Below are 19,563 nucleotides of genomic sequence, written 5' to 3'. Positions count from 1 at the left end.
CACATTCCTATGGCGAGGAGGGAGGTGCACAGTCCATCCATAATACAACCACTGTTGACCTCCCCACAAAGTGATTAACAGTCGATCATTCCTCACAACCTTCCCATTGTGAGCCGCTTGCTCTGTCCGCTGAGCCACCCGTGTCTGGATAAAGGTTAGGTACATTTTTTGCGGCATATAAACGCCACTTTAACAGCACCCGAAACGTATCTAAACACAGCCCACACTCACCACCTTTGTTTACATCCTAATTGTAGCCAGTCACCGTAAACACTTACCATTGATACCGACATGCCTACTTTTTTTTTTAAACCGAGTAAATTCCGTTCTTTGTAATCTTTTGAACAAAAGTACAACAATATCCCGGTGGTTTACGTTGTGGAGGATGCCTTGCTGAAAGGTGCGACGACAAATATTGAAACGTCAATAAAAGCAATTTTAGTCTGCACGCCACAAGAGCTCAAAGACAACGGAGGCTACGGTGAAGATGTGTTAAGGCGTGCACCTTCATACCAGGACGTACCCACGTTACATTACTAAAAATATTGTACTCACTCATGTACAGCAATAACATTTTACACAACTTATACAGGGTACAATAAGATACAGTACATGCTATAAAATTACAAAAATACTATAGGTAAAACAATTTATTGTACTCGACAGTACAGTATATTTCTTCATGTGCGACGTAACGTAGTTCGTGTACAGGGTAGGCGGAGGCGAAGGCCGAGAGGCGACGAATACGAGAAAGGTGCTGTCAGCGACGTGTGGGGGGGTTGAGGCGACGCAAGTCCAGTAGCGGTGTTAAAAAAATTGACGTACTTGCGAAACGACGTATAATGGGCAGACGTAATGTTGGGCATTGCTGTAGTTATGCCAATCTGTGCAAGGGCTACGCCAAGCTCCCCTTGAACAACACCGGTGTGGACTAGGCTGGTGGTGTATGCGATGGATTATATGTCTCAACATTTATTTGTGTGCACTCTCGTGAAACCAGTCAATCACGGACGGGTCGTGCTAATAACACGCACAGAATCAGCTCTTTAAAATAACAACACTGCTTCAAGCCTAAAGCTGAATTGGCTCAACTCAAGAATGGATCCCGAACATCTGCCAGTAACTGATTCCAGGTCTTTGGGCCGGACACCCCAAAAATACACAGGGTACTACTGCACTTCCAAGAAATATTCTCATCTAATTCCCAACACACACCACACATTTCAGCTCCATGACACCTTACCTGCAAGCTGGCACACAAGCGCAAGCATATGCTGGCTGCAAAATGTGTCTTCCAGCTGACGAACATCAGACTTCTTTATTTCTAGCAAGAGGCCCAGATCAACGCACATAACCTTCAATGGACACAACAGGGGACCCGTGAAATCGTTTAGCATCACTTGCCTTATGACGAGATGTATCACAATTCAGCTTTACAAGCAGCAACGTTTCCTGTACTATCCCTTCAGGCTGCCTGACACAAACACGGGTTGTTCATACCGACTCATTAAAGCAACTCCATGCTTGTGGCCTCCTTGTTTAAAGAACGACAAAGAAATAACATACATTATAGACCATTGTGGTGTATTCTGGGTACAACATGCACCTCCATTCTTTATCTCCACATCCGAATGACAGACACATTTTACTCTGTTAGCCAATGGAGTAAGAGGCTTAGGAATGAAGGAGCAGCAATGGGCTCTCCTCTATCTCCTGTGAAGCTGACAGAACTCTACCATTTCTGGATATTCTGCTCGGGCATGGTTGAAATTGTAAAATAACAAACAGCGTTTACGGAAAGAAAACGCACACTTACGCCTATTTGAAAGCAGTCACACCATCACCTGCACATGAATTCTCTCATCAAGACAGTCATACATCAGGCTAAGAAAGTGTCAGGTGGTGACAGACTGAGAAGTTAAATTAAACATGTTAAAGAATCGCTGCAATTGAACGGTTACAATGATGCACAAATCAACAGGGCATTGAATGCTAAAACAAATAAAATAACACGAGCGTTGAAACTGACCAAGTAATTTAAACTATTAAAATACCGTACATTGCAGGAGTAAATGATAAGCTAGCCACATGTTTGGAAAAACAAAACACCCGAGTCAGATTTGGCACAGTACATAAAATAAAGAAACTAATATCTGGTACAAAAGATGTATTACCGAAGCGATCAACAGAAGGTGTGTACAGGATTAACTGCACTTGTGGCAAATGCTATGTTGAGCAAACAGGACGAATATAATCAGCATGAAGCTAAAAGAACACCAAATAAATATTAAATACTCCCAAATACAACTGTTGGCAGTGGCAGAACACACGTGCCAACAAGGACACTCAATTGATTTTGATAATGTTGAAATTCTGTGCAAAACTAGTTACTACTGGCCAAGGCTAATCGGAGAATCTATCGAAATTGACAGAAATAAAAATAATTTAACTGTTCAGATAGCTACAGACTTAGTGCTGCTTGGAAGCGAATCATCAAATGATACATTGTTTAAATGCATGCCTATACAGGTCACCATACTTCAATAGGGATCACCGTTGAATAATAACGGGCATGGATATTTTAGTAAACACAATCGACAGGAGGTACAAGAACAATGGGTTTGCATAATGTGCATCCATAATGTACATTGATTACCATATCAATAACCAAACTGGCAATCGATACCCATTGTAATTTATATGCATTCATTAATCCCCCCCCCACCCTCCCCGACATCACTCAAGAAGTGCTGACAAGTTATGCCATCACAGCTACCCTTTCTATTTAAATTTTAAAATGCCGCTGGTCAATAGACGGCTAAGACTAAAATATATTTGATTTTAACGTGATATAGAAAATAGTTGTTTTTATACAAGAGCTACAGAAGACTGGTCTGATGCCATCTGCCAGTGAGATTAGACGGGTCACACTCGCACGTCAGTGCTCAAACGATGGTCAGCCTGCCAGTGGCCACTTGGGCACGCGTGTTCCTCTCATTCTCAGCTGTACTGCACGTGGTGTACAGGTGACATCTTGAATCCCGTTATTTACCACTATTGAATTGCCTAACTCCGCAACAGACATGCAAGGCCACTTACCTGGACGTGGTCACCGGACACGTTTACAACAGATGCCCGTAACCAGCCCCGCTCCTCGGCATTCACAGCCACCAACTCATCGACGCTGAAGCAAGGCATCATCCTGCCCTTGTTGGAGCCATAATATAGGTTCATCGATTCAATAAGTTCATTCAATTGGCAAGCGTATATTCCGCTGCAATATCTATAAAATATGAAAGAAAAACAGTCAACGATTGACAAAACAGCAGCGTTGTCACAACAAGCGTGTGCTTCGGAGCTTCCACGAAAAAAGGCATCGAATTCTCACCTCACAATCACCTCATTAGTCGACTCGGCCGTGACGAATGAAACTAACACAACGTCTTCTTCGGACAGGGTCAGCGATGGAATCTGCACCCACGCCGAGGAGAGCTTTTCATTCACACAGGTGCCATTTTCTGTGTAAAGCACCACGATGGCAAATTCTCCTTTTACTTCTTCCACTTTGACCTTCAACCGCTCGCTCAGGCAGCCGAGCTCCCCGAGGGCCGTGGAGGCCCACTGCGCGCCGTGTTCGCCCACGGGGCGCAGACAACAACGCACGCACTGGGCGGGGAGACGGGCGCACGAAGGGGGCAACTTGCAGACCTGTGTGCGGCCGCAGCTGGTGTGAAAACCGTAATCTATTGCGAAAACGATGGCAGTCTGTTCTTTCACGTCAACGGACTGGACTTGACCTCGATACCAGCTGTTCGATATCTCAAAAGAACAGAAGGTTCCTTGGACGAATTGGGCGAGCTCCCTTTTACCAGTTGCAAACTGATTGAGCAGCATGTTGCTGATGCTTCTCAAATCGTTTTCCAGAAAGTCCGTTTCAAATTGGATGTAAAATTCTTCGCAGCGTCTTACCCAACTAATCTTCCCAAATGTCAATTCAGTCTTCGGCAAAACAGCAGGTGCGACAATTACCTCAGAGGTGTCTGGAAAATGAAGAATCACACTTTTTGGATTGTTTTTCAGAGGCATGTCCAAGTCAAAAATCTCTGAAAGGCATTCATATTTCTGCATTATCTCCTCAGGAAATGTCTGCTTATATTTCTTGAAAAATAAATTTGGGAGACACTTCAACCAAATTCCATTACTGTGGTCCTTCAGCAGGTCACTCAGCTGTCGTTTCAAAACATCACTCAACGGCGACTTATTTTCATGCTTTTTTTCCAACAAGCTTTGAAGAGGTGTGAATTTCACCACATTGCCCAAGTTCGCTTGGAATCCTCCCCCAAGTGGGTTGAGACCAGGATTAATAATACCATCAAATTGCATTCTGGCATCATCAGATAGCATGACTATGCAACTGCCAGATTTTTCAGAACCAAATCTTTTCACCTGCAATATAAAAATAACGAGTTACACAGTGAAATTTTATGATCATAAGGGCACAAAGCATCCTTCCCACAAATCTCGACACCGAACATGACACTTAATACGTGGATAAGGAGTTAAACGGCTAATTCAGTCGATTATCCACACATTTTGTGAGCACAAGCCAAGTAAATTTAAGCCTATGGATAATAGGGTTTTCCCCTTTTTATGGTAACAAAACAGGTGTTCAGATGTTAAAACACCAAACTGAAATCTTTTACAAGGAATCATGTCTACATTAACCACAATTTTGTGGTCAGAATGCAAACAAAAAACATGCTCTGGTAGTATATGCATTGTCCTTGAAACTGATTGGTCCACACCAGAGACAGCTTTCTTTTGAGCCTCGTCTCAAATGGTGTTAGACCAGAGGACGCCAAAAGGCGTACAAGCCCAAAGACAATAGGTTTTTAACATCTTAACACCTGTTTTGTTGGCAGAAAAAAGGGGGAAACCCTATTATCATATTTTGGTACTGGCAAAGGAGATCCCATGATGTAGAAGCCTATGGATAATTGGGTCTGGAGTGTTCGTCCCCCAAATCACTTTGGATAAGAGGATTTCTAATCCACTAAAACATAATTTTACATGAAACCATTTGACCATGAGCCTCGGATAGTCCTAAAATGTTACTTACATGGCATATGTCAGTCCATTTGTTCAAATATCCCAGTATAACCTCTGGCAAGTCTTCAGCAAAGGTCCGTTCATATAACATAGATAAATCGGACCACAGAATGCATTTTTTCTCAATGAGTATAGTATGAATGCGGTTTCTCAAAACAGAATGCGCAAGTAAGGAGTCCTTCGAGTTATTTTCATATGCCTCATCGCACTTTTTAAAGCCTGATGAAACACCATACATCGGCAAACTAGGACAAGAAACAAAAGTACGTAACACGTTAGTCAACATCGGTGAAACTTCCCAGAACATTGACACCGTTCCATGTAAAACAGATTCTTAGTCATGGTTCACAAGTTATTTGCGCATTGAAAACAGTAAAATAAACACATTTGACTTACTGATCACCATCATGTTTTAAGGTGTTAAACATGTGTGATTGAGTAAAGGAAGGCATTTCACTGCAATATTCCAAGGAGTTTTCATTACCAGCCGGTCGTCGTATGGTTTGCTCTGTTAAATTTAAAACACAATAAAACATGCAATTAAGACAAACATCTATAACCGTGCAATAAAATAATATACTCACACTTACCATGTGTAAGCAAGAGTGATAACCCACAAACTGCTATTATGACTACAATGGCCGGCGATTTGGCATGATTGCTTGAGGTTCGCTTAGCCTTCATATATTTGGGTTAATAATTACTGCAGACAAAGCATTATTGTTTGAATATCGCTTCTTCAAGCGGGCGTACAACCAAAGCAGTCACTTGATCCCTTTTCGTGACAAAGAGGCAAATATCGACGAAAAACACATCTGTTTAAAATGGATTTCTCTCTCTTCAGTTATCTTCAAATGTCTTTCTCACTTATTCTATCCTTGGTTGATGTTAAACTATTTCCACCTTTTCATGCATAGCACTCTGAGAGCAATTATTATTTAAGGGCGCTTTATACAGTAAAATTATTGCCAAATACGGCATTGTTTTCGCCAAACAAGATTTGAATGTAAGGAGACTGCACCATCATGCCGAGTCACAACACACATCGGATTCTCCATTTATCTGCATGATTACAGTGTATTTTTGAGTACAATGCTTCTCATAATGTGATGCTCAATTGAAATTCTTACACACATACTACCAAACCAAAGCAGAGCCAAATTTAATTCGCCTATCTCAGACAAATGCCCCAGATGCCCACCAGACACTCCACAAACAGACTGTCATGCATTTTGGGACTGCCCCTGACATCACCAGATTGTTTAGCCTTGTGATTTGTTACTTCAATCACATCACCAAGTCGTCCGTCACCCCCTCAACTTCCAACCTCCCTCGCGGCTTACCGACCCACCAGGACTCACCAAGGGGGAAAACTCCCTGTATAAGATCTTTAACACTAAAGGGGAAAACGAGAGTAATCCTCTGCACATGGCAGTCACACACACCACCTCTCTCCAGGCCAGCCTGGCCCTCGAGCCAAACTGCTCACTGGAACATTTTTGCATGGTCCTCGGCAATTGGGAGGATTTCAAAAATTCTCCACCCCTCCGGCAAGGTTCAAGACCTCGTGGTCTTAGTCCAAGGGCTTAACCCCCCCTCCGCTTCTCCTCTTATCCCCCCTACTAGGGGTCGGCACGGTTTGAACCGACTCAAACTGGTTTCAAATTGAGCAATCCAAACCAAACCAGCGACGACTGAACCAAACCAAACCAAAACCAAACCAAACTAAGCTAAACCAAACCTCTTAAGTTGGCTTGAACCAAACTAGTTTGAGCCGGTTCCACCCTGTCCAAGCCAAACCGAGTCGGTTTTCGTAGCCCCAAACCAAACCGAACCAGTTCAAACAGAGCCAAACCAAACCGATTTGGTTCGGTTCAAACCGCGGTTTGGTGGTTTGAGCCAAACCGTGCCGACCCCTACCCCCTACCCTCCCCCTGCGTACAATTTGTTATCTTATTCGTGTTCCCCTTCGTGTCACGCTAGGCATCACGCTAGGCATCACACGCCCACTCTCCCACCTACACATCCCTCCTACTTGCCCCACCAGACGTGCCCTCAATCAACACGCACTTACCGATTGCCACCACCCCATGAGTCACGCAAACACCCACAACATGGCTTGCCTCCCCCACAACGCTCCTCAAAGCATCACCTCTATATTGTGTCTTCCACTGATAACATTCACCTTCCCGTGTGGGACACCAACCCACGTGTTGGTGTGACTCCTCCACTGTGCTTCACCCTTCGTGCGTCCACACCCAACCCCGTCTGACCGTACGCTGCACCTTCCCCTCCCCGTTTTTCTAAATCTTCAATTAAACACTTATATGGTAAATACAAGTACAAAGCTCTTGGGAATCATACTGCAGTAAATCATAATTTGCACCACCATATAGTGAACATACTTTTAGATCTAAAAATGTACAGAATACTATTTATAAATAGTGGTGTTTTGCAAGATACCGATCTGCACGTGGCTCCGCTGGAGTTGCGATGATGACGTGTGCGAGATTCCCGTTTCGACACCCATGCTGAGATCATCAAATTCACTGCCTGGTGAAGCAGGCGGCAGTTCTACAGAGTGGCATGTGATCTGGAATTCAAAAAAATGCTGTCCTTGAGAAAACATAAAATGTTAAGGTCTTTCGGTAACGTCACGTAGATAGGTTCAAAGAAAATAACAAAGAATTATTATTATTTTAACCTATCTACGTGACTTTACCGAAAGACCCAAGAATATAAATTTCTGCAGTCACGAAAGTTAAGTCAAGATTGAAGATAGTATGCTATTATACACCACATGTACTAGATTCGACAGCTGTTACACAGTCAACACCCCTCTACCATGGTCTGCTCAAACGAAGGTGTTTTCTATGTGTTTATGAGCAATGTTAGTCCGATCACACCTTGTGGCGTGCGATGCTCAAGGCTCTGCAGTGCACCATTAACCCTTTTCCAGTGGCACATCTGAGCAGCGCCAGCACGGCCTTTCGCCGTACAGGTAGTTTTCCCACTATTTGTCGCTCCAAGCCACAAGCAAATTGTGAAACTCTGGCCTCACAAGTCATGTGAATCAGGCTTGGGGCCAAGCGGGGCCAGGCAGGGTGGTGGTGTAATAATTGTTATCGTACGTTGCATTAGACAGTAAACTTGAACGTATAACAGAAGTGACTCGTCCATCGCGTGACATCTGCAGTAGACATCAACCTCCTGAGCCGCAACCGCACTGGGCCGGGCTGGGTGGGTGGTGGTCTAACCTCACCAGTGGGGCTACATCGCACGCTCACCACGCCGGGCAGACGTTGAACCACATGGCAGCCGCCGGGCTCCACGCGCGACTGCTCGCTGGTGAAGCGGCGGAATTCCTCGGGCGGGCGCACCCCCTTGGATTTGGGGTCCATCCCGTACCACATTTCTGCTGCTGCGACAAGAGATCAACGCTCACCGACACCATGCACGCGCAGTCAGCAGCTGGCGAGAACCACAAGGCACAGGCCACGACAAACAACATTCAGCGGACACCACGCGGAGCCCAGACAGCCACTAATGGAAACAAATAGCATGGTATGTACACCGCCGTAAACACTACAAGCATCTATGAAAGCTATTCTCCCAGCTGCACCACACAGCTATCCCACACGTAGCTATTCTCTTCTTTCGTAGCTGCTTGTGCCCAGGCCATCCCTCCCACGCGTTTGGGCTTAATTTATAGACAAAACACCGACGACGACGACGACGTTGTTGTTGATGAAGTTTAATCCGAAGTGACCCTCAGAAGCGGGACAATTGCCGTTACATAATACTGTACTTCAATGCAGCGGGTCTCGTCAGGGTGCATCTGTGATTAGAGATAAGCCTGGCCTTAAAATAGTCGACATTACGGCCAATAGCCCACCTTTAATACCACGTGAAAAAATGCACCCACTGCCACACGCAACGTCACCAAATAATCTGTGATTTTGAAGTCACGTTTCACTGTCAATGTAAAACATTCATCTCTGTTCGCGGGACGCGCAGCCCAGGGGCGTTGTGGCGAAACTGCGGCGTCGCCGTCGTTCGCGTCGCCCCGAACCACCGCGCACACCACACACAAGGTAACACCACACACCACGAGGTAACCTCACACACCACGAGGTAACCTCACACACCACGAGGTAACCTCACACACCACGAGGTAACACCACACACACAGTGATGCTCTACAGCAGGGGTGGGGGACGTCCGGCCCGTGGGCCCTACGAGGCCCGCGAAGTCATCTGGCCTCTGGCCTTGTCAAGGCGGCCGCAGGCGAGACTCGAAACTCAACGAATCTGGGAGCAAACCTGGAGAAGCAGCTGCCAGTAGCAGCAACATCATCAACACCTGCAGCTAACATCATCAACACCAGCTAACATCATCAATACCAGCTAACATCATCAACACCAGCTAACATCATCAACACCAGCAGCTAACATCATCAACACCAGCAGCTAACATCATCAACACCAGCAGCTAACATCAACACCAGCAGCTAACATCATCAACACCAGCAGCTAACATCATCAATACCAGCAGCTAACATCATCAATACCAGCAACTAACATCATCAACACCAGCTAACATCATCAACACCAGCAGCTAACATCATCAACACCAGCAGCTAACATCATCAACACCAGCAGCTAACATCATCACACGCCTCGCCAAAGAGAAGCAGTTCCAGCCATCACATTATGGGTGAGTTAATGAAATGTTTGACCAAATATAACGGGCTAATTTTTAAACTTGATATTTGTTTTTATGGCCCGCGAATGATGTTACATAAATATCCAAATGGCGCTTGGCTGTAAAAAGGTCCCCGCCCTTGCTCTAGTCTACACCAACATCGCCACGCGAAGGGTACAAACACCGTCATCATCGTTGCGTTTAAGGCCAAATTCAGCACGTTGAACGCTTGGAAATGTTACTTACATTTCGTTAAAGTTATACAAATAAAATTAGGGGGGGGGGGTCGCACGTGAAATCACTCCACGGCACAGCCCCGAGTTCCGTGCCATGAAGAGACGTCGCCGATTGTGTTTTATGTGTTAAGGCCTCAGCGTTGTTGACGAATGTGCCGAGGTTTGTGTTTGCATCTTGATTGGGAATGTTTATATTTTAAATGCTTAAGTCTCTTACAAACCCCGGCCCACCCCCTTCTTACACGACGGGAAGAACGAGAATGCACGACATCGTAAGAGGTTCCTGCTCGTTTACATTTCGCGTCGGGTTAAGGAGCTACAATTTGTAGTTTGCGTCGATGGGTTTACAAGTCGGTAAAATTATGTAAAAGTAGAACCGACGGGAATAATTTAACGCCACGGTGGCTGAACGCAAGCGGCCGGCAACAAACAGCACCGCTAAAGTTGTAATAAACAAGAGATTTATATAAACACGTTTACTGATTAATTAAGATATTCACTATAACAACTCGGGTAAATTGTTATGGGGGATGGGGAATCTCCAGTGGCGCAGTGCTTGCGAGCGAGGCCTGATGACGGACGCTGGTGTTGCGCTCGAAACGTCGTGATTTAATTAACTTTATATTGTACAGCTACGTGACTTTACCGAGAGAACCAACGAGTATGAACACGAGAGGCGTTGTCGTTACCTGCTGCTGTTGCTGCTGCTGCCGCCTTCCTCGTCTCTCGGGGCGCCCAACGGGAACCGCGTGGCACCAGTTGCGGCCACGCGCTCGTCACGTGACCGGGGGCGGCACCGCCACGTGACTAAAAACGCGCGCGAAACGACGCGTCACCGGATGCGAGGCCACGCAACACCAGCTGACGACTTAAATTGTGATAAATATATATTTAAATAATTAACGTTTATCGCATGCTTCTGAGGGAAATCGCGTTATTTCGTCTGTGCAAGTCAAAATATAGCGAATACGGTGATACACTGAAATATCACAATGCTGACGGAAAAAAATGTAAACTGTAGATGTGACGTCACGTTTTCTCGCACGTTTCGAGGCAAAAGGTCAACGTCACATCCGTTATTTGTTCGTGCCGCTCCGAAAGACGTCACATTTGGGTCCACGCTCTTCGGCATAGATGACGTCATGCACGCAATTTTAAATAAAATTAAAAACATGACATCACGTCCGCCAGAAGAGTGACGTCACGCGAAGAAGGGGTCCCAAACGCGCTCCGCCGAGGTTCCCCCAAGACCCGGGCGAGCGCGGTGAGTCGTGGTGAGGGGCAACGCGGTGAGTCGTGGTGAGGGGCAACGCGGTGAGTCGTGGTGAAGGGCAACGCGGTGAGTCGTGGTGAGGGGCAGTGGGGTGAGTCGGGGTGAGTCGTGGTGAGGGGCAGCGCGGTGAGTCGGGGTGAGGGGTAGTGGGGTGAGTCGGGGTGAGGGGTAGCCGGATGAGTCGGGGTAGTGGGGTGAGTCGGGTGAGGGGTAGTGGGGTGAGTCGGGTGAGGGGTAGTGGGGTGAGTCGGGGTGAGGGGTAGTGGGGTGAGGGGCAGCAGGGTGAGTCGGGGTGAGGGGCAGCAGGGTGAGTCGGGGTGAGGGGCAGCGGGGTGAGTCGGGGTGAGGGGCAGCGGGGTGAGTCGGGGTGAGGGGCAGCGGGGTGAGTCGGGGTGAGGGGTAGTGGGGTGAGGGGTAGTGGTGTGAGGGGTAGTGAGGTGAGTCGGGGTGAGGGGGTGAGGGGCAGCGGGGTGAGGGGTGAGTCGTGGTGAGGGGGTGAGGGGCAGCGGGGTGAGGGGTAGTGGGGTGAGTCGTGGTGAGGGGCAGCAGGGTGAGGGGTAGTGGGGTGAGTGCGGCGGGGTGCCGCCTCTGTGGGCGACGATGTGCCCGGTTCTCGCGACATCGTCTGGCTGCCGTGTGCACAGCGCCGTGTCACTCCACTGCTCTTTTTCTCACTGCCGCTTCTTGTAATTTTCCCCGTCACGCCTCGTGTTGTCCTGTCAAAGTATTCCTCTCGGCTCGAAGCCACATTGTACTCCTTATCTCACTGCGTCTATGTACATATGTCGATAAATGCGAAGCTACTTTTTGGTAATTTCATTTGCCTATTTAAGAACTGGTTCCGTGGTGTAAACAACGGCAGTCTCCAATCATTGTTGACTCCATCTCTCTGGCAAATGTGCTGTGAAGAAGGGCCATTGCCCGAAACGTCGCCGATTACATGTTTTATGTTCAAGCAGTGTCATTGACGCGTCGAGTTTCAATGCAAACGTGCAGTCCTCAGGTCCGATGATTTTATGGCAACATTCGTCCTTGCGTCTTGGATGATCACGGTTATTTTTTGTACTCGAGTTTCCTCTGTTTTTACATTGAGCAAATGACAGTTTTTACATCAGATGAAATCCAGTACCTAATTTATGTAATTACGTCTACTTAATTCTGTTTTAAAAAGCAGAGCTAACCGACTGGAAAATGCATGCAACCTATCTGCTGGACTGTAAATGTGTAAACCACGATCATTGGCAACGGAATAACGGGCACTTGAGAGGCCGCCCGAACGAGTGAGGGAGTAACATTCTAGGAGATAATCTTTGTTTTTTTTTCGGTAAAATAAAAATAAATTAAATCACGACGTTTCGGAGGCAACACGAGCTTCCGTCTTCAGGTGGCACCGTCGCAGCAAACTTACTGTATCAAGTGGGGTATCAAGAAGCTTGTGTTGCCTCCGAAACGTCATGATTTCATTTATTTTAATTTTATTTTTTACCTACGTGACTTTACCGAAAAAAAACAAAGAGTATGAACCCTTGCAGTTACGAAAACTTCAAATCTAGAAGAAATTCTAGGACATATGTCTATATCATCTTTCACATACACACTTAGTCAAATTCTGGAACAAAAACAAACGAATATGAAATATTATTTTATCTGGTCTCGGAGAAGGCATGTGACTCGTTGGAAATTGATGCAGTTATCCAGGCTCGCACAAACCAAGGCATCAATAAAGTCACGATTAAAGTCGGTTACAAGGTTGGAGCAACTACACGAGGACGGAACTGGTTTAAGACCACGACTTTATCCAGAATTAGATAGATTGTGGCGAGTGATGGTGAATGTATGTACACTTGTAATTAGCTTATGTATGTGTGATGTATGTTCACTTGTGGAGGAGGTTAGTGAAGGATCCTGCTGGAGAGTCAGAGGCAGTCGCTCTCCAGCAACAGCGGAGGGCAGAGGAGCAAGGCTCACAACAACGAGAGGAGCGCCGGGAGGCTAAAACTCAATGTTGGCACAGTGGGGAGCACGCTTGGTGCATCTGCCAGCCATTTCAGTCAGCCATGGCACCTGGGTCTGGTCCGTGACCTTTTGCCAGCGAGCCTTCGACACTTCACGTGGCCTAAAAGTGCACATAACATTGCACAAGCGCCATTGGTGATGTCACCACCACTTAGTGGTGAATGGCGGCTGTTGTTCACTTGTAAAATGTACATTTGTGATGTAGAATGTGGTGTAGCAACACTCGTATGGGGTGTAACACACGTGTGATGTGCGTGTAATGTAGTGTGTGGTGTAGGACACCCATGTAACGTGGTGCATTTGAACGCTGTGCCCACACCGACAGATGGATCCAGCCCTATTGCGCGAGCGTGAGCGGTTCAAGCAGCGTGCCTTGGCCCAACCGGTGGTAGAGAAGCGGCCGGCACCCTCCTCAAGTTCCTCCTCCTCCAAGAAGAAGAAATCACGGCCTGACCATGGGGGGTCCAGCGGGGCCAAATCTGGAGGTCAGTGGCTGACCTCCGTGGGGGCCCTTTCTGCCAGCGGCCCTGCCATTAAGCTGCCTTTGTCGTGTGGTGAATTCCACATTCCTTTTGTTTTTTTTTGCTCTCAATTATAATCCAATCTTCTTTCGTATGGCTGCTGATGTAGATGCAGAGCAACAACTACAATTTCACATTCAGGTGGTCAAGCCAGATAACCGCGTCAGGAGCAGCGGTGTGTGTCTCCGTGATGTCTCCTTTGTATTTGTGGATCGGGCATTGCGTTGTTATACGTTCTACGGTCTGTTCTGGATGATGGCAGTCGCATACTGGACAGTTTTGTCCATCAGGTATTTGCATCTGCCATGGTTTTGTGCTAATGCGGTTTAGAGTGGACCATATATTCCAATTGTGTCTATGATCAAATCACGAGAATCATTTCTTGTAGATTATGCAATTTTTATGCAAGTTTTTAGTCCTCATGATGTGCTAGTTTTATGGTGCTTATTGAACTGACAATGGCACGGGGAGATGGGCAATGTGATGAAGACAGAACAGGACCGAGAACATGGCACAAAAATACGACGTGTAGTGGGTATACAACTGTGCTGGTGTAGTATAAAACTTGCGGAGACTTCTCTCTTCTGGAGACGGCACGTTTATTATAACGTAGCAACAACACAAAGGGGTACGGCCCCTCCCAACAGGTACGGGTATCAAGGACCCGATTGCGACCTCTGGGATGAAGCCATGTTGCAGGCGCGGGTGGGTTGATTCTAGGAACTTGAATTGTGAGAAACAAGACGTTGGGAAATGAGTGACAAACGGTTACTCACCAGTGACTCACGGCTTACCCGTACCCGGCCGCACCAGGGTCGCAAACGGGTCGGGTACGGGTAGCCGGGTATCGGGTAGGGTACGGGTATCGGGTACCCGATTGCGACCTCTGCTTAGCGGCTTAGCCCAACGACCTGACTCATCACCCTTAGACTCCCTTCTGCTCCCTGTTGACTCGAGGCCGTTACTACGGGCTACAAGCAGTGGCAATCGCGTACAACGCTCAACGATGCCGCTACAGACGCATAGCAGAAACAGGAGATGCACGCTGAGGCTATGCTCACCTCTCAATCTGGACGACGTTGGGAGGAGAGAGCCAGGGAATAATGCAGGACAAGATCCAGTGAGGAATTTTTCCTCTCTCTAATTTCATTATGTTCATTGGTGGGACAGTGTAAACATTTGAAACGACTAAAAGACACTCCCGTTGGCAATAATGGGAAAACAACGATTCAATAATCAAGGCACCAAGTCATTCCAACCCGAGTAATAACCGCTGAGCCGCCTGGACACTTTCTGGCAGACTCCTAATAAAGTAACCTGCATGCTTGTCTTTGTTTTACAGAAACCGGAAATGGAATCAACTATAAGAACCTTCCGGGAAGCTCTGGGTACAAGTTTGGGGTGTTGGCTAAAATTGTCAATCACATGAAGGTAAGGGTTTTGCTACGTTAGTAGTTTGTGAACTTGCAGCTGTAACGCTAGGAGTGTTTGTGTTTACACCACTCTTTCTATGCATGTGTACCTTGCATATTGTATTCAGAAGGGGGTGTGGACAAGGTACAATCGGCTCTTAACTTGGCAGCCACACAGAACTTCCCAGGGGCCACAACTGTATGTACTTGACTCCATGTAGATGTAACAACGCTGTACTCGATGCGTGCGCTTTCTTGTGAAGACGCGGCACCAAAAGGGAGACACCCACCCCCTCGCGCTCGACGAGATTCTGGATGAGACAAAGCAGCTGGACATTGGCATCAAGCAGAAGCAGTGGCTGACCACTGAGGTGGGTTTGTTTACACCTTTCGAAGTGCAGTGCATTGTGGGTTAATAGAACTGGAAAGTTTGTGCTGATGCCGGGTTGTGTGGGGATGCATTTTAGTGCGTGGGTGGCATTGTTGGGAGCGGTAGTGTAGCGGTTAGAGCGCTGCACACTGAACCTGGCGACCCGAGTTCGATTCCCGTTCATGACTGACAACATTTACAATGATCTGAATCGGTCCTGGGCCTCGCCTAGGTCGACTCAGCTTCAAACGAGTACCTGGTGCGGTGTGTAAACATCACCACTGGGCAGACAAAGGCGGCCAGGCATCGTGCTGGCTACCCACCCCCTCGTGTGCCGTACCGGCCTTCATAGGTGCTCGCTTCACAGCACTTGCCCCAGCAGTCTGTTAAGGCTATACGGGAGATATTTGTCTCTTTTTTGGCATTGTCCACATCAGCACGCTTGAGCTGGATTGCCACTCGCATGTTGTACCTGAACCAGGTCTTAAATGCTGAACAAACAGTGGCCGGGGTGGCTCAGCAGTCGGAACGCTGAGTTGGTACCTCTGAGATAAGTTTTCAATCCAGGCAGCTGCCGATAATCAGGTTTTCAAATGTGTTGAGTTGATCGTGGGGTGTGATTGAGATGATGATGTTGTTGGAGAGTAAGTCAAAGTGATGACGACTTTTTGTTTTCTAAACTCATGACTTTTGTTTGCCCCCTTACCCCCTTGCTCTTACTTCTTCCACTCACGTGATACTTAGCCCCATGATGGAAATAAAAAAACCCCCACCACAAATAAGGCAAAAATGGCAGGGAAGGCCATGGGCGCTTGAGCAGTAAAAGCCTCAGCTTGTGGATGGCGGCACAACTGATACACAACGGCTTGGGAGGGCACACGAGGGCCACAATCCACTGCTCTACTGCGTCAGTAACCCTGCCCCATAATGCGATGTCGCCAAATCGCAAATAGGTGAAGGAAAAATGCGCAAAACTTGAACTGGTATTAAAATAAAAAATCGCGTATAATCGAATTTCACGATTTTTTCTTCTGTAAATGAAGATGGTTTATTGTAGTGCTGTGCGATTGTGTTGGGATTTGAAGTTTGTGTGGTGCTCTGTTGTAGACCAGACGTTACTAACTTGTACAACATTTCAATAATGTAATAGTCACATGCAGAGGTTCAATTATTTTTTATTTATGCAAATTATATGCAAACATTACCTTTAGGCTAGTGGAATGAGCAAGACATTACAAAAATGATTGCTTTTTAATAGTGGCATTTAATGAGTACTGGAGGTTGGGAGGGGTTAATTGTTACCTGCCTTGTGCAGACAGGAGTGCTGACTTTTTAGCATCTGAATCATGTGGTTTTTTACTAATATTGGGTGAGTGTGGTTAGTTTAAAAATTTTGACCTACGGATATTCCCATTTTATAATTTGATTATGAACATTTTAATTCTACCCAGAATGAGGAATATAAATTTGTGTCTTTCAAGGCACGGCAATAATTGTTAAAATTAGGCATTTCGTCAGTTTCCTTTAGGAAAATGTAATGTATTATCACAGTAAGACATTTGAATTGATTACGATGTCTTTGATTTAAGTCACACCTGACACATTGGCATACATGGTGAATTGTCCATGAGAAAAATACACAGATAGGTCACAACATAAAAAATAAGTACACTCCTGAAGAAAGGTTAGAGATTAATGCCAGTGATAACTTGAATTACGAGATGTCTGGTTGCTGCTGCTAAATTTGATCGCGAGCGCACGGACAGGCGTCGTGGCGGCTGAGCATTGAGACGTAATGTTTCCTTCGTCCTTCCAGGCCTTGCTCAACAACCCCAAGATCGACGTGATCGATGGGAAATACGCCTTCAAGCCCAAATACAATCTGAAGGACAAGAAAGCGCTGCTGCGGCTGTTGGACAGACATGACCAGCAGGGCCTGGGCGGAATCCTGCAGGATGACGTCGAGGAAGGACTTCCCAATGCTGCCAAGGCGATGAAGGTACGCGGTCGCGAGTACTGGCAGCGACAACCTCGCCAACTGTTAGCGTCGGCGGCTTCCGCCTTGATCAGCATCGCCACTGACACTTCAGCTACGGGTGGTGCCAACGCAACCATTCGCATGGTTCCAGCACTACCAAATTCACCAGCAACGCCACCACAGCGGCACCATCACCGCCGCAAGCAGTCTCGCCACCAACTTCATCACCAGCAACAACACTAAGTTGACCGGTAACCAATTCCAGTACGGTGGTTTTCATAACTGTTGGAGTTGAACGGTTCATTGCAAGATTATCGTAAAATACTGTTGACCTTTGAACTATGCAGGCTGTGTGTTTCCGTAGGTTCTCGGTGATCAGATCCTCTTTATTACTAGACCAGACAAGAAGAAGATCCTATTTTACAATGACAAGAGCTGCAATTTTTCTGTGGATGAAGGTATGCGAATCCTCGCCATTGTATTTCACCTGCCTGTATTAAGTGCATGTCGGCTTCTGTATGAAATGGGAGTGCCCAAATGGAGTATCTGACTGGCCTGCCGATAGGCGCCCTTACCACGGAGCCGGTTGATACCCGCATTAACGCTGCATAGCATTTTCAGGAGTGAATTAAGGACATGAACTCTGCTAAAAATTGGGATTTAAAACCCCCGTTATCTTTTACGAGCCCATTTTATCTAGATAACAGTATTTTTAAGTTATCATCACACTTTATTGTAACAGATAATGTTCCCACATAGCTGGGGTATGTTCATTTACGTGATCAAGTTCAACATTCCAATTGCACTCGACTCTTGGTCTCTCTATTGAATTATTTTGATCCCAATCCAATGGTGAATGGTTATTTCAACTTTGTACATTGCATCAGTTTTCCCCGTAGGGTTATCATGAGGTCCACGCTTCACTGGTAACGTGAGTTGTGGTGTTGCAGAGTTTCAAAAGTTATGGCGAAGTGTTCCCGTGGACTCGATTGATGAAGAGAAGATTGAGGAGTACTTGAAACGGCAAGGCATCTCGTCAATGCAGGACACTGGCCCCCGCAGACTGGTGAGGACACACACAGTACACAGCACCCCCCTTCCCTGTCTGGACGTAACGTCGTGCTTATAAAGTGAACGTATAAAGTGTACGATTCTCAATCAAGAGTGAGTTCACCAACAACGTGTGCTATGTTTACGTAACATCCTAGGCTCCTATGCGGAATCGGAGGGCCAACTCACAGCGCAAGAAGAAGTTCAAGACTCACAACGACCACTTGGCTGGAGTGCTCAAGGACTACACAAGCTTGTCTGCTAAAGAAGTGGGGGGGAAGTAGCCGCCTTCCTGCGTTGGGGTCAAGTTGACGGAACATTTCGTTTCGTGTAAATTGTCAGTACCTGAAAGCGCGCCGCACCGTAATCTCCCACACTCGTCATTTGCCGTGCACTTCGAATACCCGTGCACCGTAGCGCCGAAACAGAAGTCGAAAGCCGCGAGCCGTGGCCACGCGCACCAAGCCATGACGATGTTCATGTGCACACTGCCCCGAGAAATGGGGAAGGCCGGGTGAAGGTTGCTCACCAGCAGGTATCGGCACCAAAACAAAATTGTTGCTTTTCAGAAAGAAAAAAAAAATTCGATAAACTTTTTGTTTAGCAACTGGTTTTCAGCGTTATTTTCATGACACTGGTTGATGGCAGATTTCAGAATTTTAAAATGTAAAAATTATACATTCTCAACATTGATGGTAAATAGTGAATCTTGTTTGGCATTTCTAACAATATCTGCCTGTCATAATTTTTTTTTAAATATTATTACAAAGAAGTTAAAATGTTGATCATTTATTCAAGGCTTGTTCTAAGATGCAATGTTGTAACATTTAATCAACAATCCACAATGGCCAGATAATTAAAGTTTGTATATTTTAAATTAAAAGGTTATATGGA

General features: G+C 46.3%; 2 protein-coding genes across 5 annotated transcripts in view; one reads left to right on the top strand and one right to left on the bottom strand.

The window, feature by feature from the left end:
• Window positions 1–8,582, bottom strand: part of TDRD7 (tudor domain containing 7) — an 18,982-nt gene extending 10,400 nt beyond the window's left edge. The window contains exons 1-7 of the mRNA XM_078600253.1: window positions 8,397–8,582; window positions 7,573–7,702; window positions 5,506–5,617; window positions 5,120–5,354; window positions 3,389–4,446; window positions 3,100–3,283; window positions 1,244–1,355 (exon numbers count right to left, since the gene is read on the bottom strand). Coding sequence (XP_078456379.1) covers window positions 1,244–1,355; window positions 3,100–3,283; window positions 3,389–4,446; window positions 5,120–5,354; window positions 5,506–5,617; window positions 7,573–7,702; window positions 8,397–8,522 — 1,957 coding nt within the window. The 5' untranslated portion in view covers window positions 8,523–8,582. The remainder of the gene's footprint in view (window positions 1–1,243; window positions 1,356–3,099; window positions 3,284–3,388; window positions 4,447–5,119; window positions 5,355–5,505; window positions 5,618–7,572; window positions 7,703–8,396) is intronic.
• Window positions 8,493–19,563, top strand: GTF2E2 (general transcription factor IIE subunit 2). Of its 4 annotated transcripts, XM_078600257.1 has the most exons (9): window positions 8,493–8,673; window positions 9,127–9,203; window positions 13,664–13,823; window positions 15,202–15,290; window positions 15,535–15,642; window positions 17,458–17,640; window positions 17,984–18,077; window positions 18,570–18,685; window positions 18,828–19,563. In XM_078600257.1, the coding sequence occupies exons 3-9, from the start codon at window positions 13,664–13,666 to the stop codon at window positions 18,951–18,953; spliced, it is 876 nt and encodes a 291-aa protein (XP_078456383.1). In that variant the 5' UTR covers window positions 8,493–8,673; window positions 9,127–9,203; the 3' UTR covers window positions 18,954–19,563. The 4 variants fall into 4 exon arrangements, with proteins under 4 accessions (XP_078456383.1, XP_078456381.1, XP_078456380.1 ...); XM_078600255.1 differs by lacking the exons at window positions 8,493–8,673; window positions 9,127–9,203 and adding an exon at window positions 11,209–11,313; XM_078600254.1 differs by lacking the exons at window positions 8,493–8,673; window positions 9,127–9,203 and adding an exon at window positions 11,213–11,338.

The sequence above is a fragment of the Lampetra planeri genome, chromosome 13 (genome assembly GCF_965212315.1).
Source record: "Lampetra planeri chromosome 13, kcLamPlan1.2.h2, whole genome shotgun sequence".
Taxonomy (NCBI): Eukaryota; Metazoa; Chordata; class Hyperoartia; order Petromyzontiformes; family Petromyzontidae; genus Lampetra; species Lampetra planeri.
This window is presented reverse-complemented; position numbering and strand designations above follow the sequence as displayed.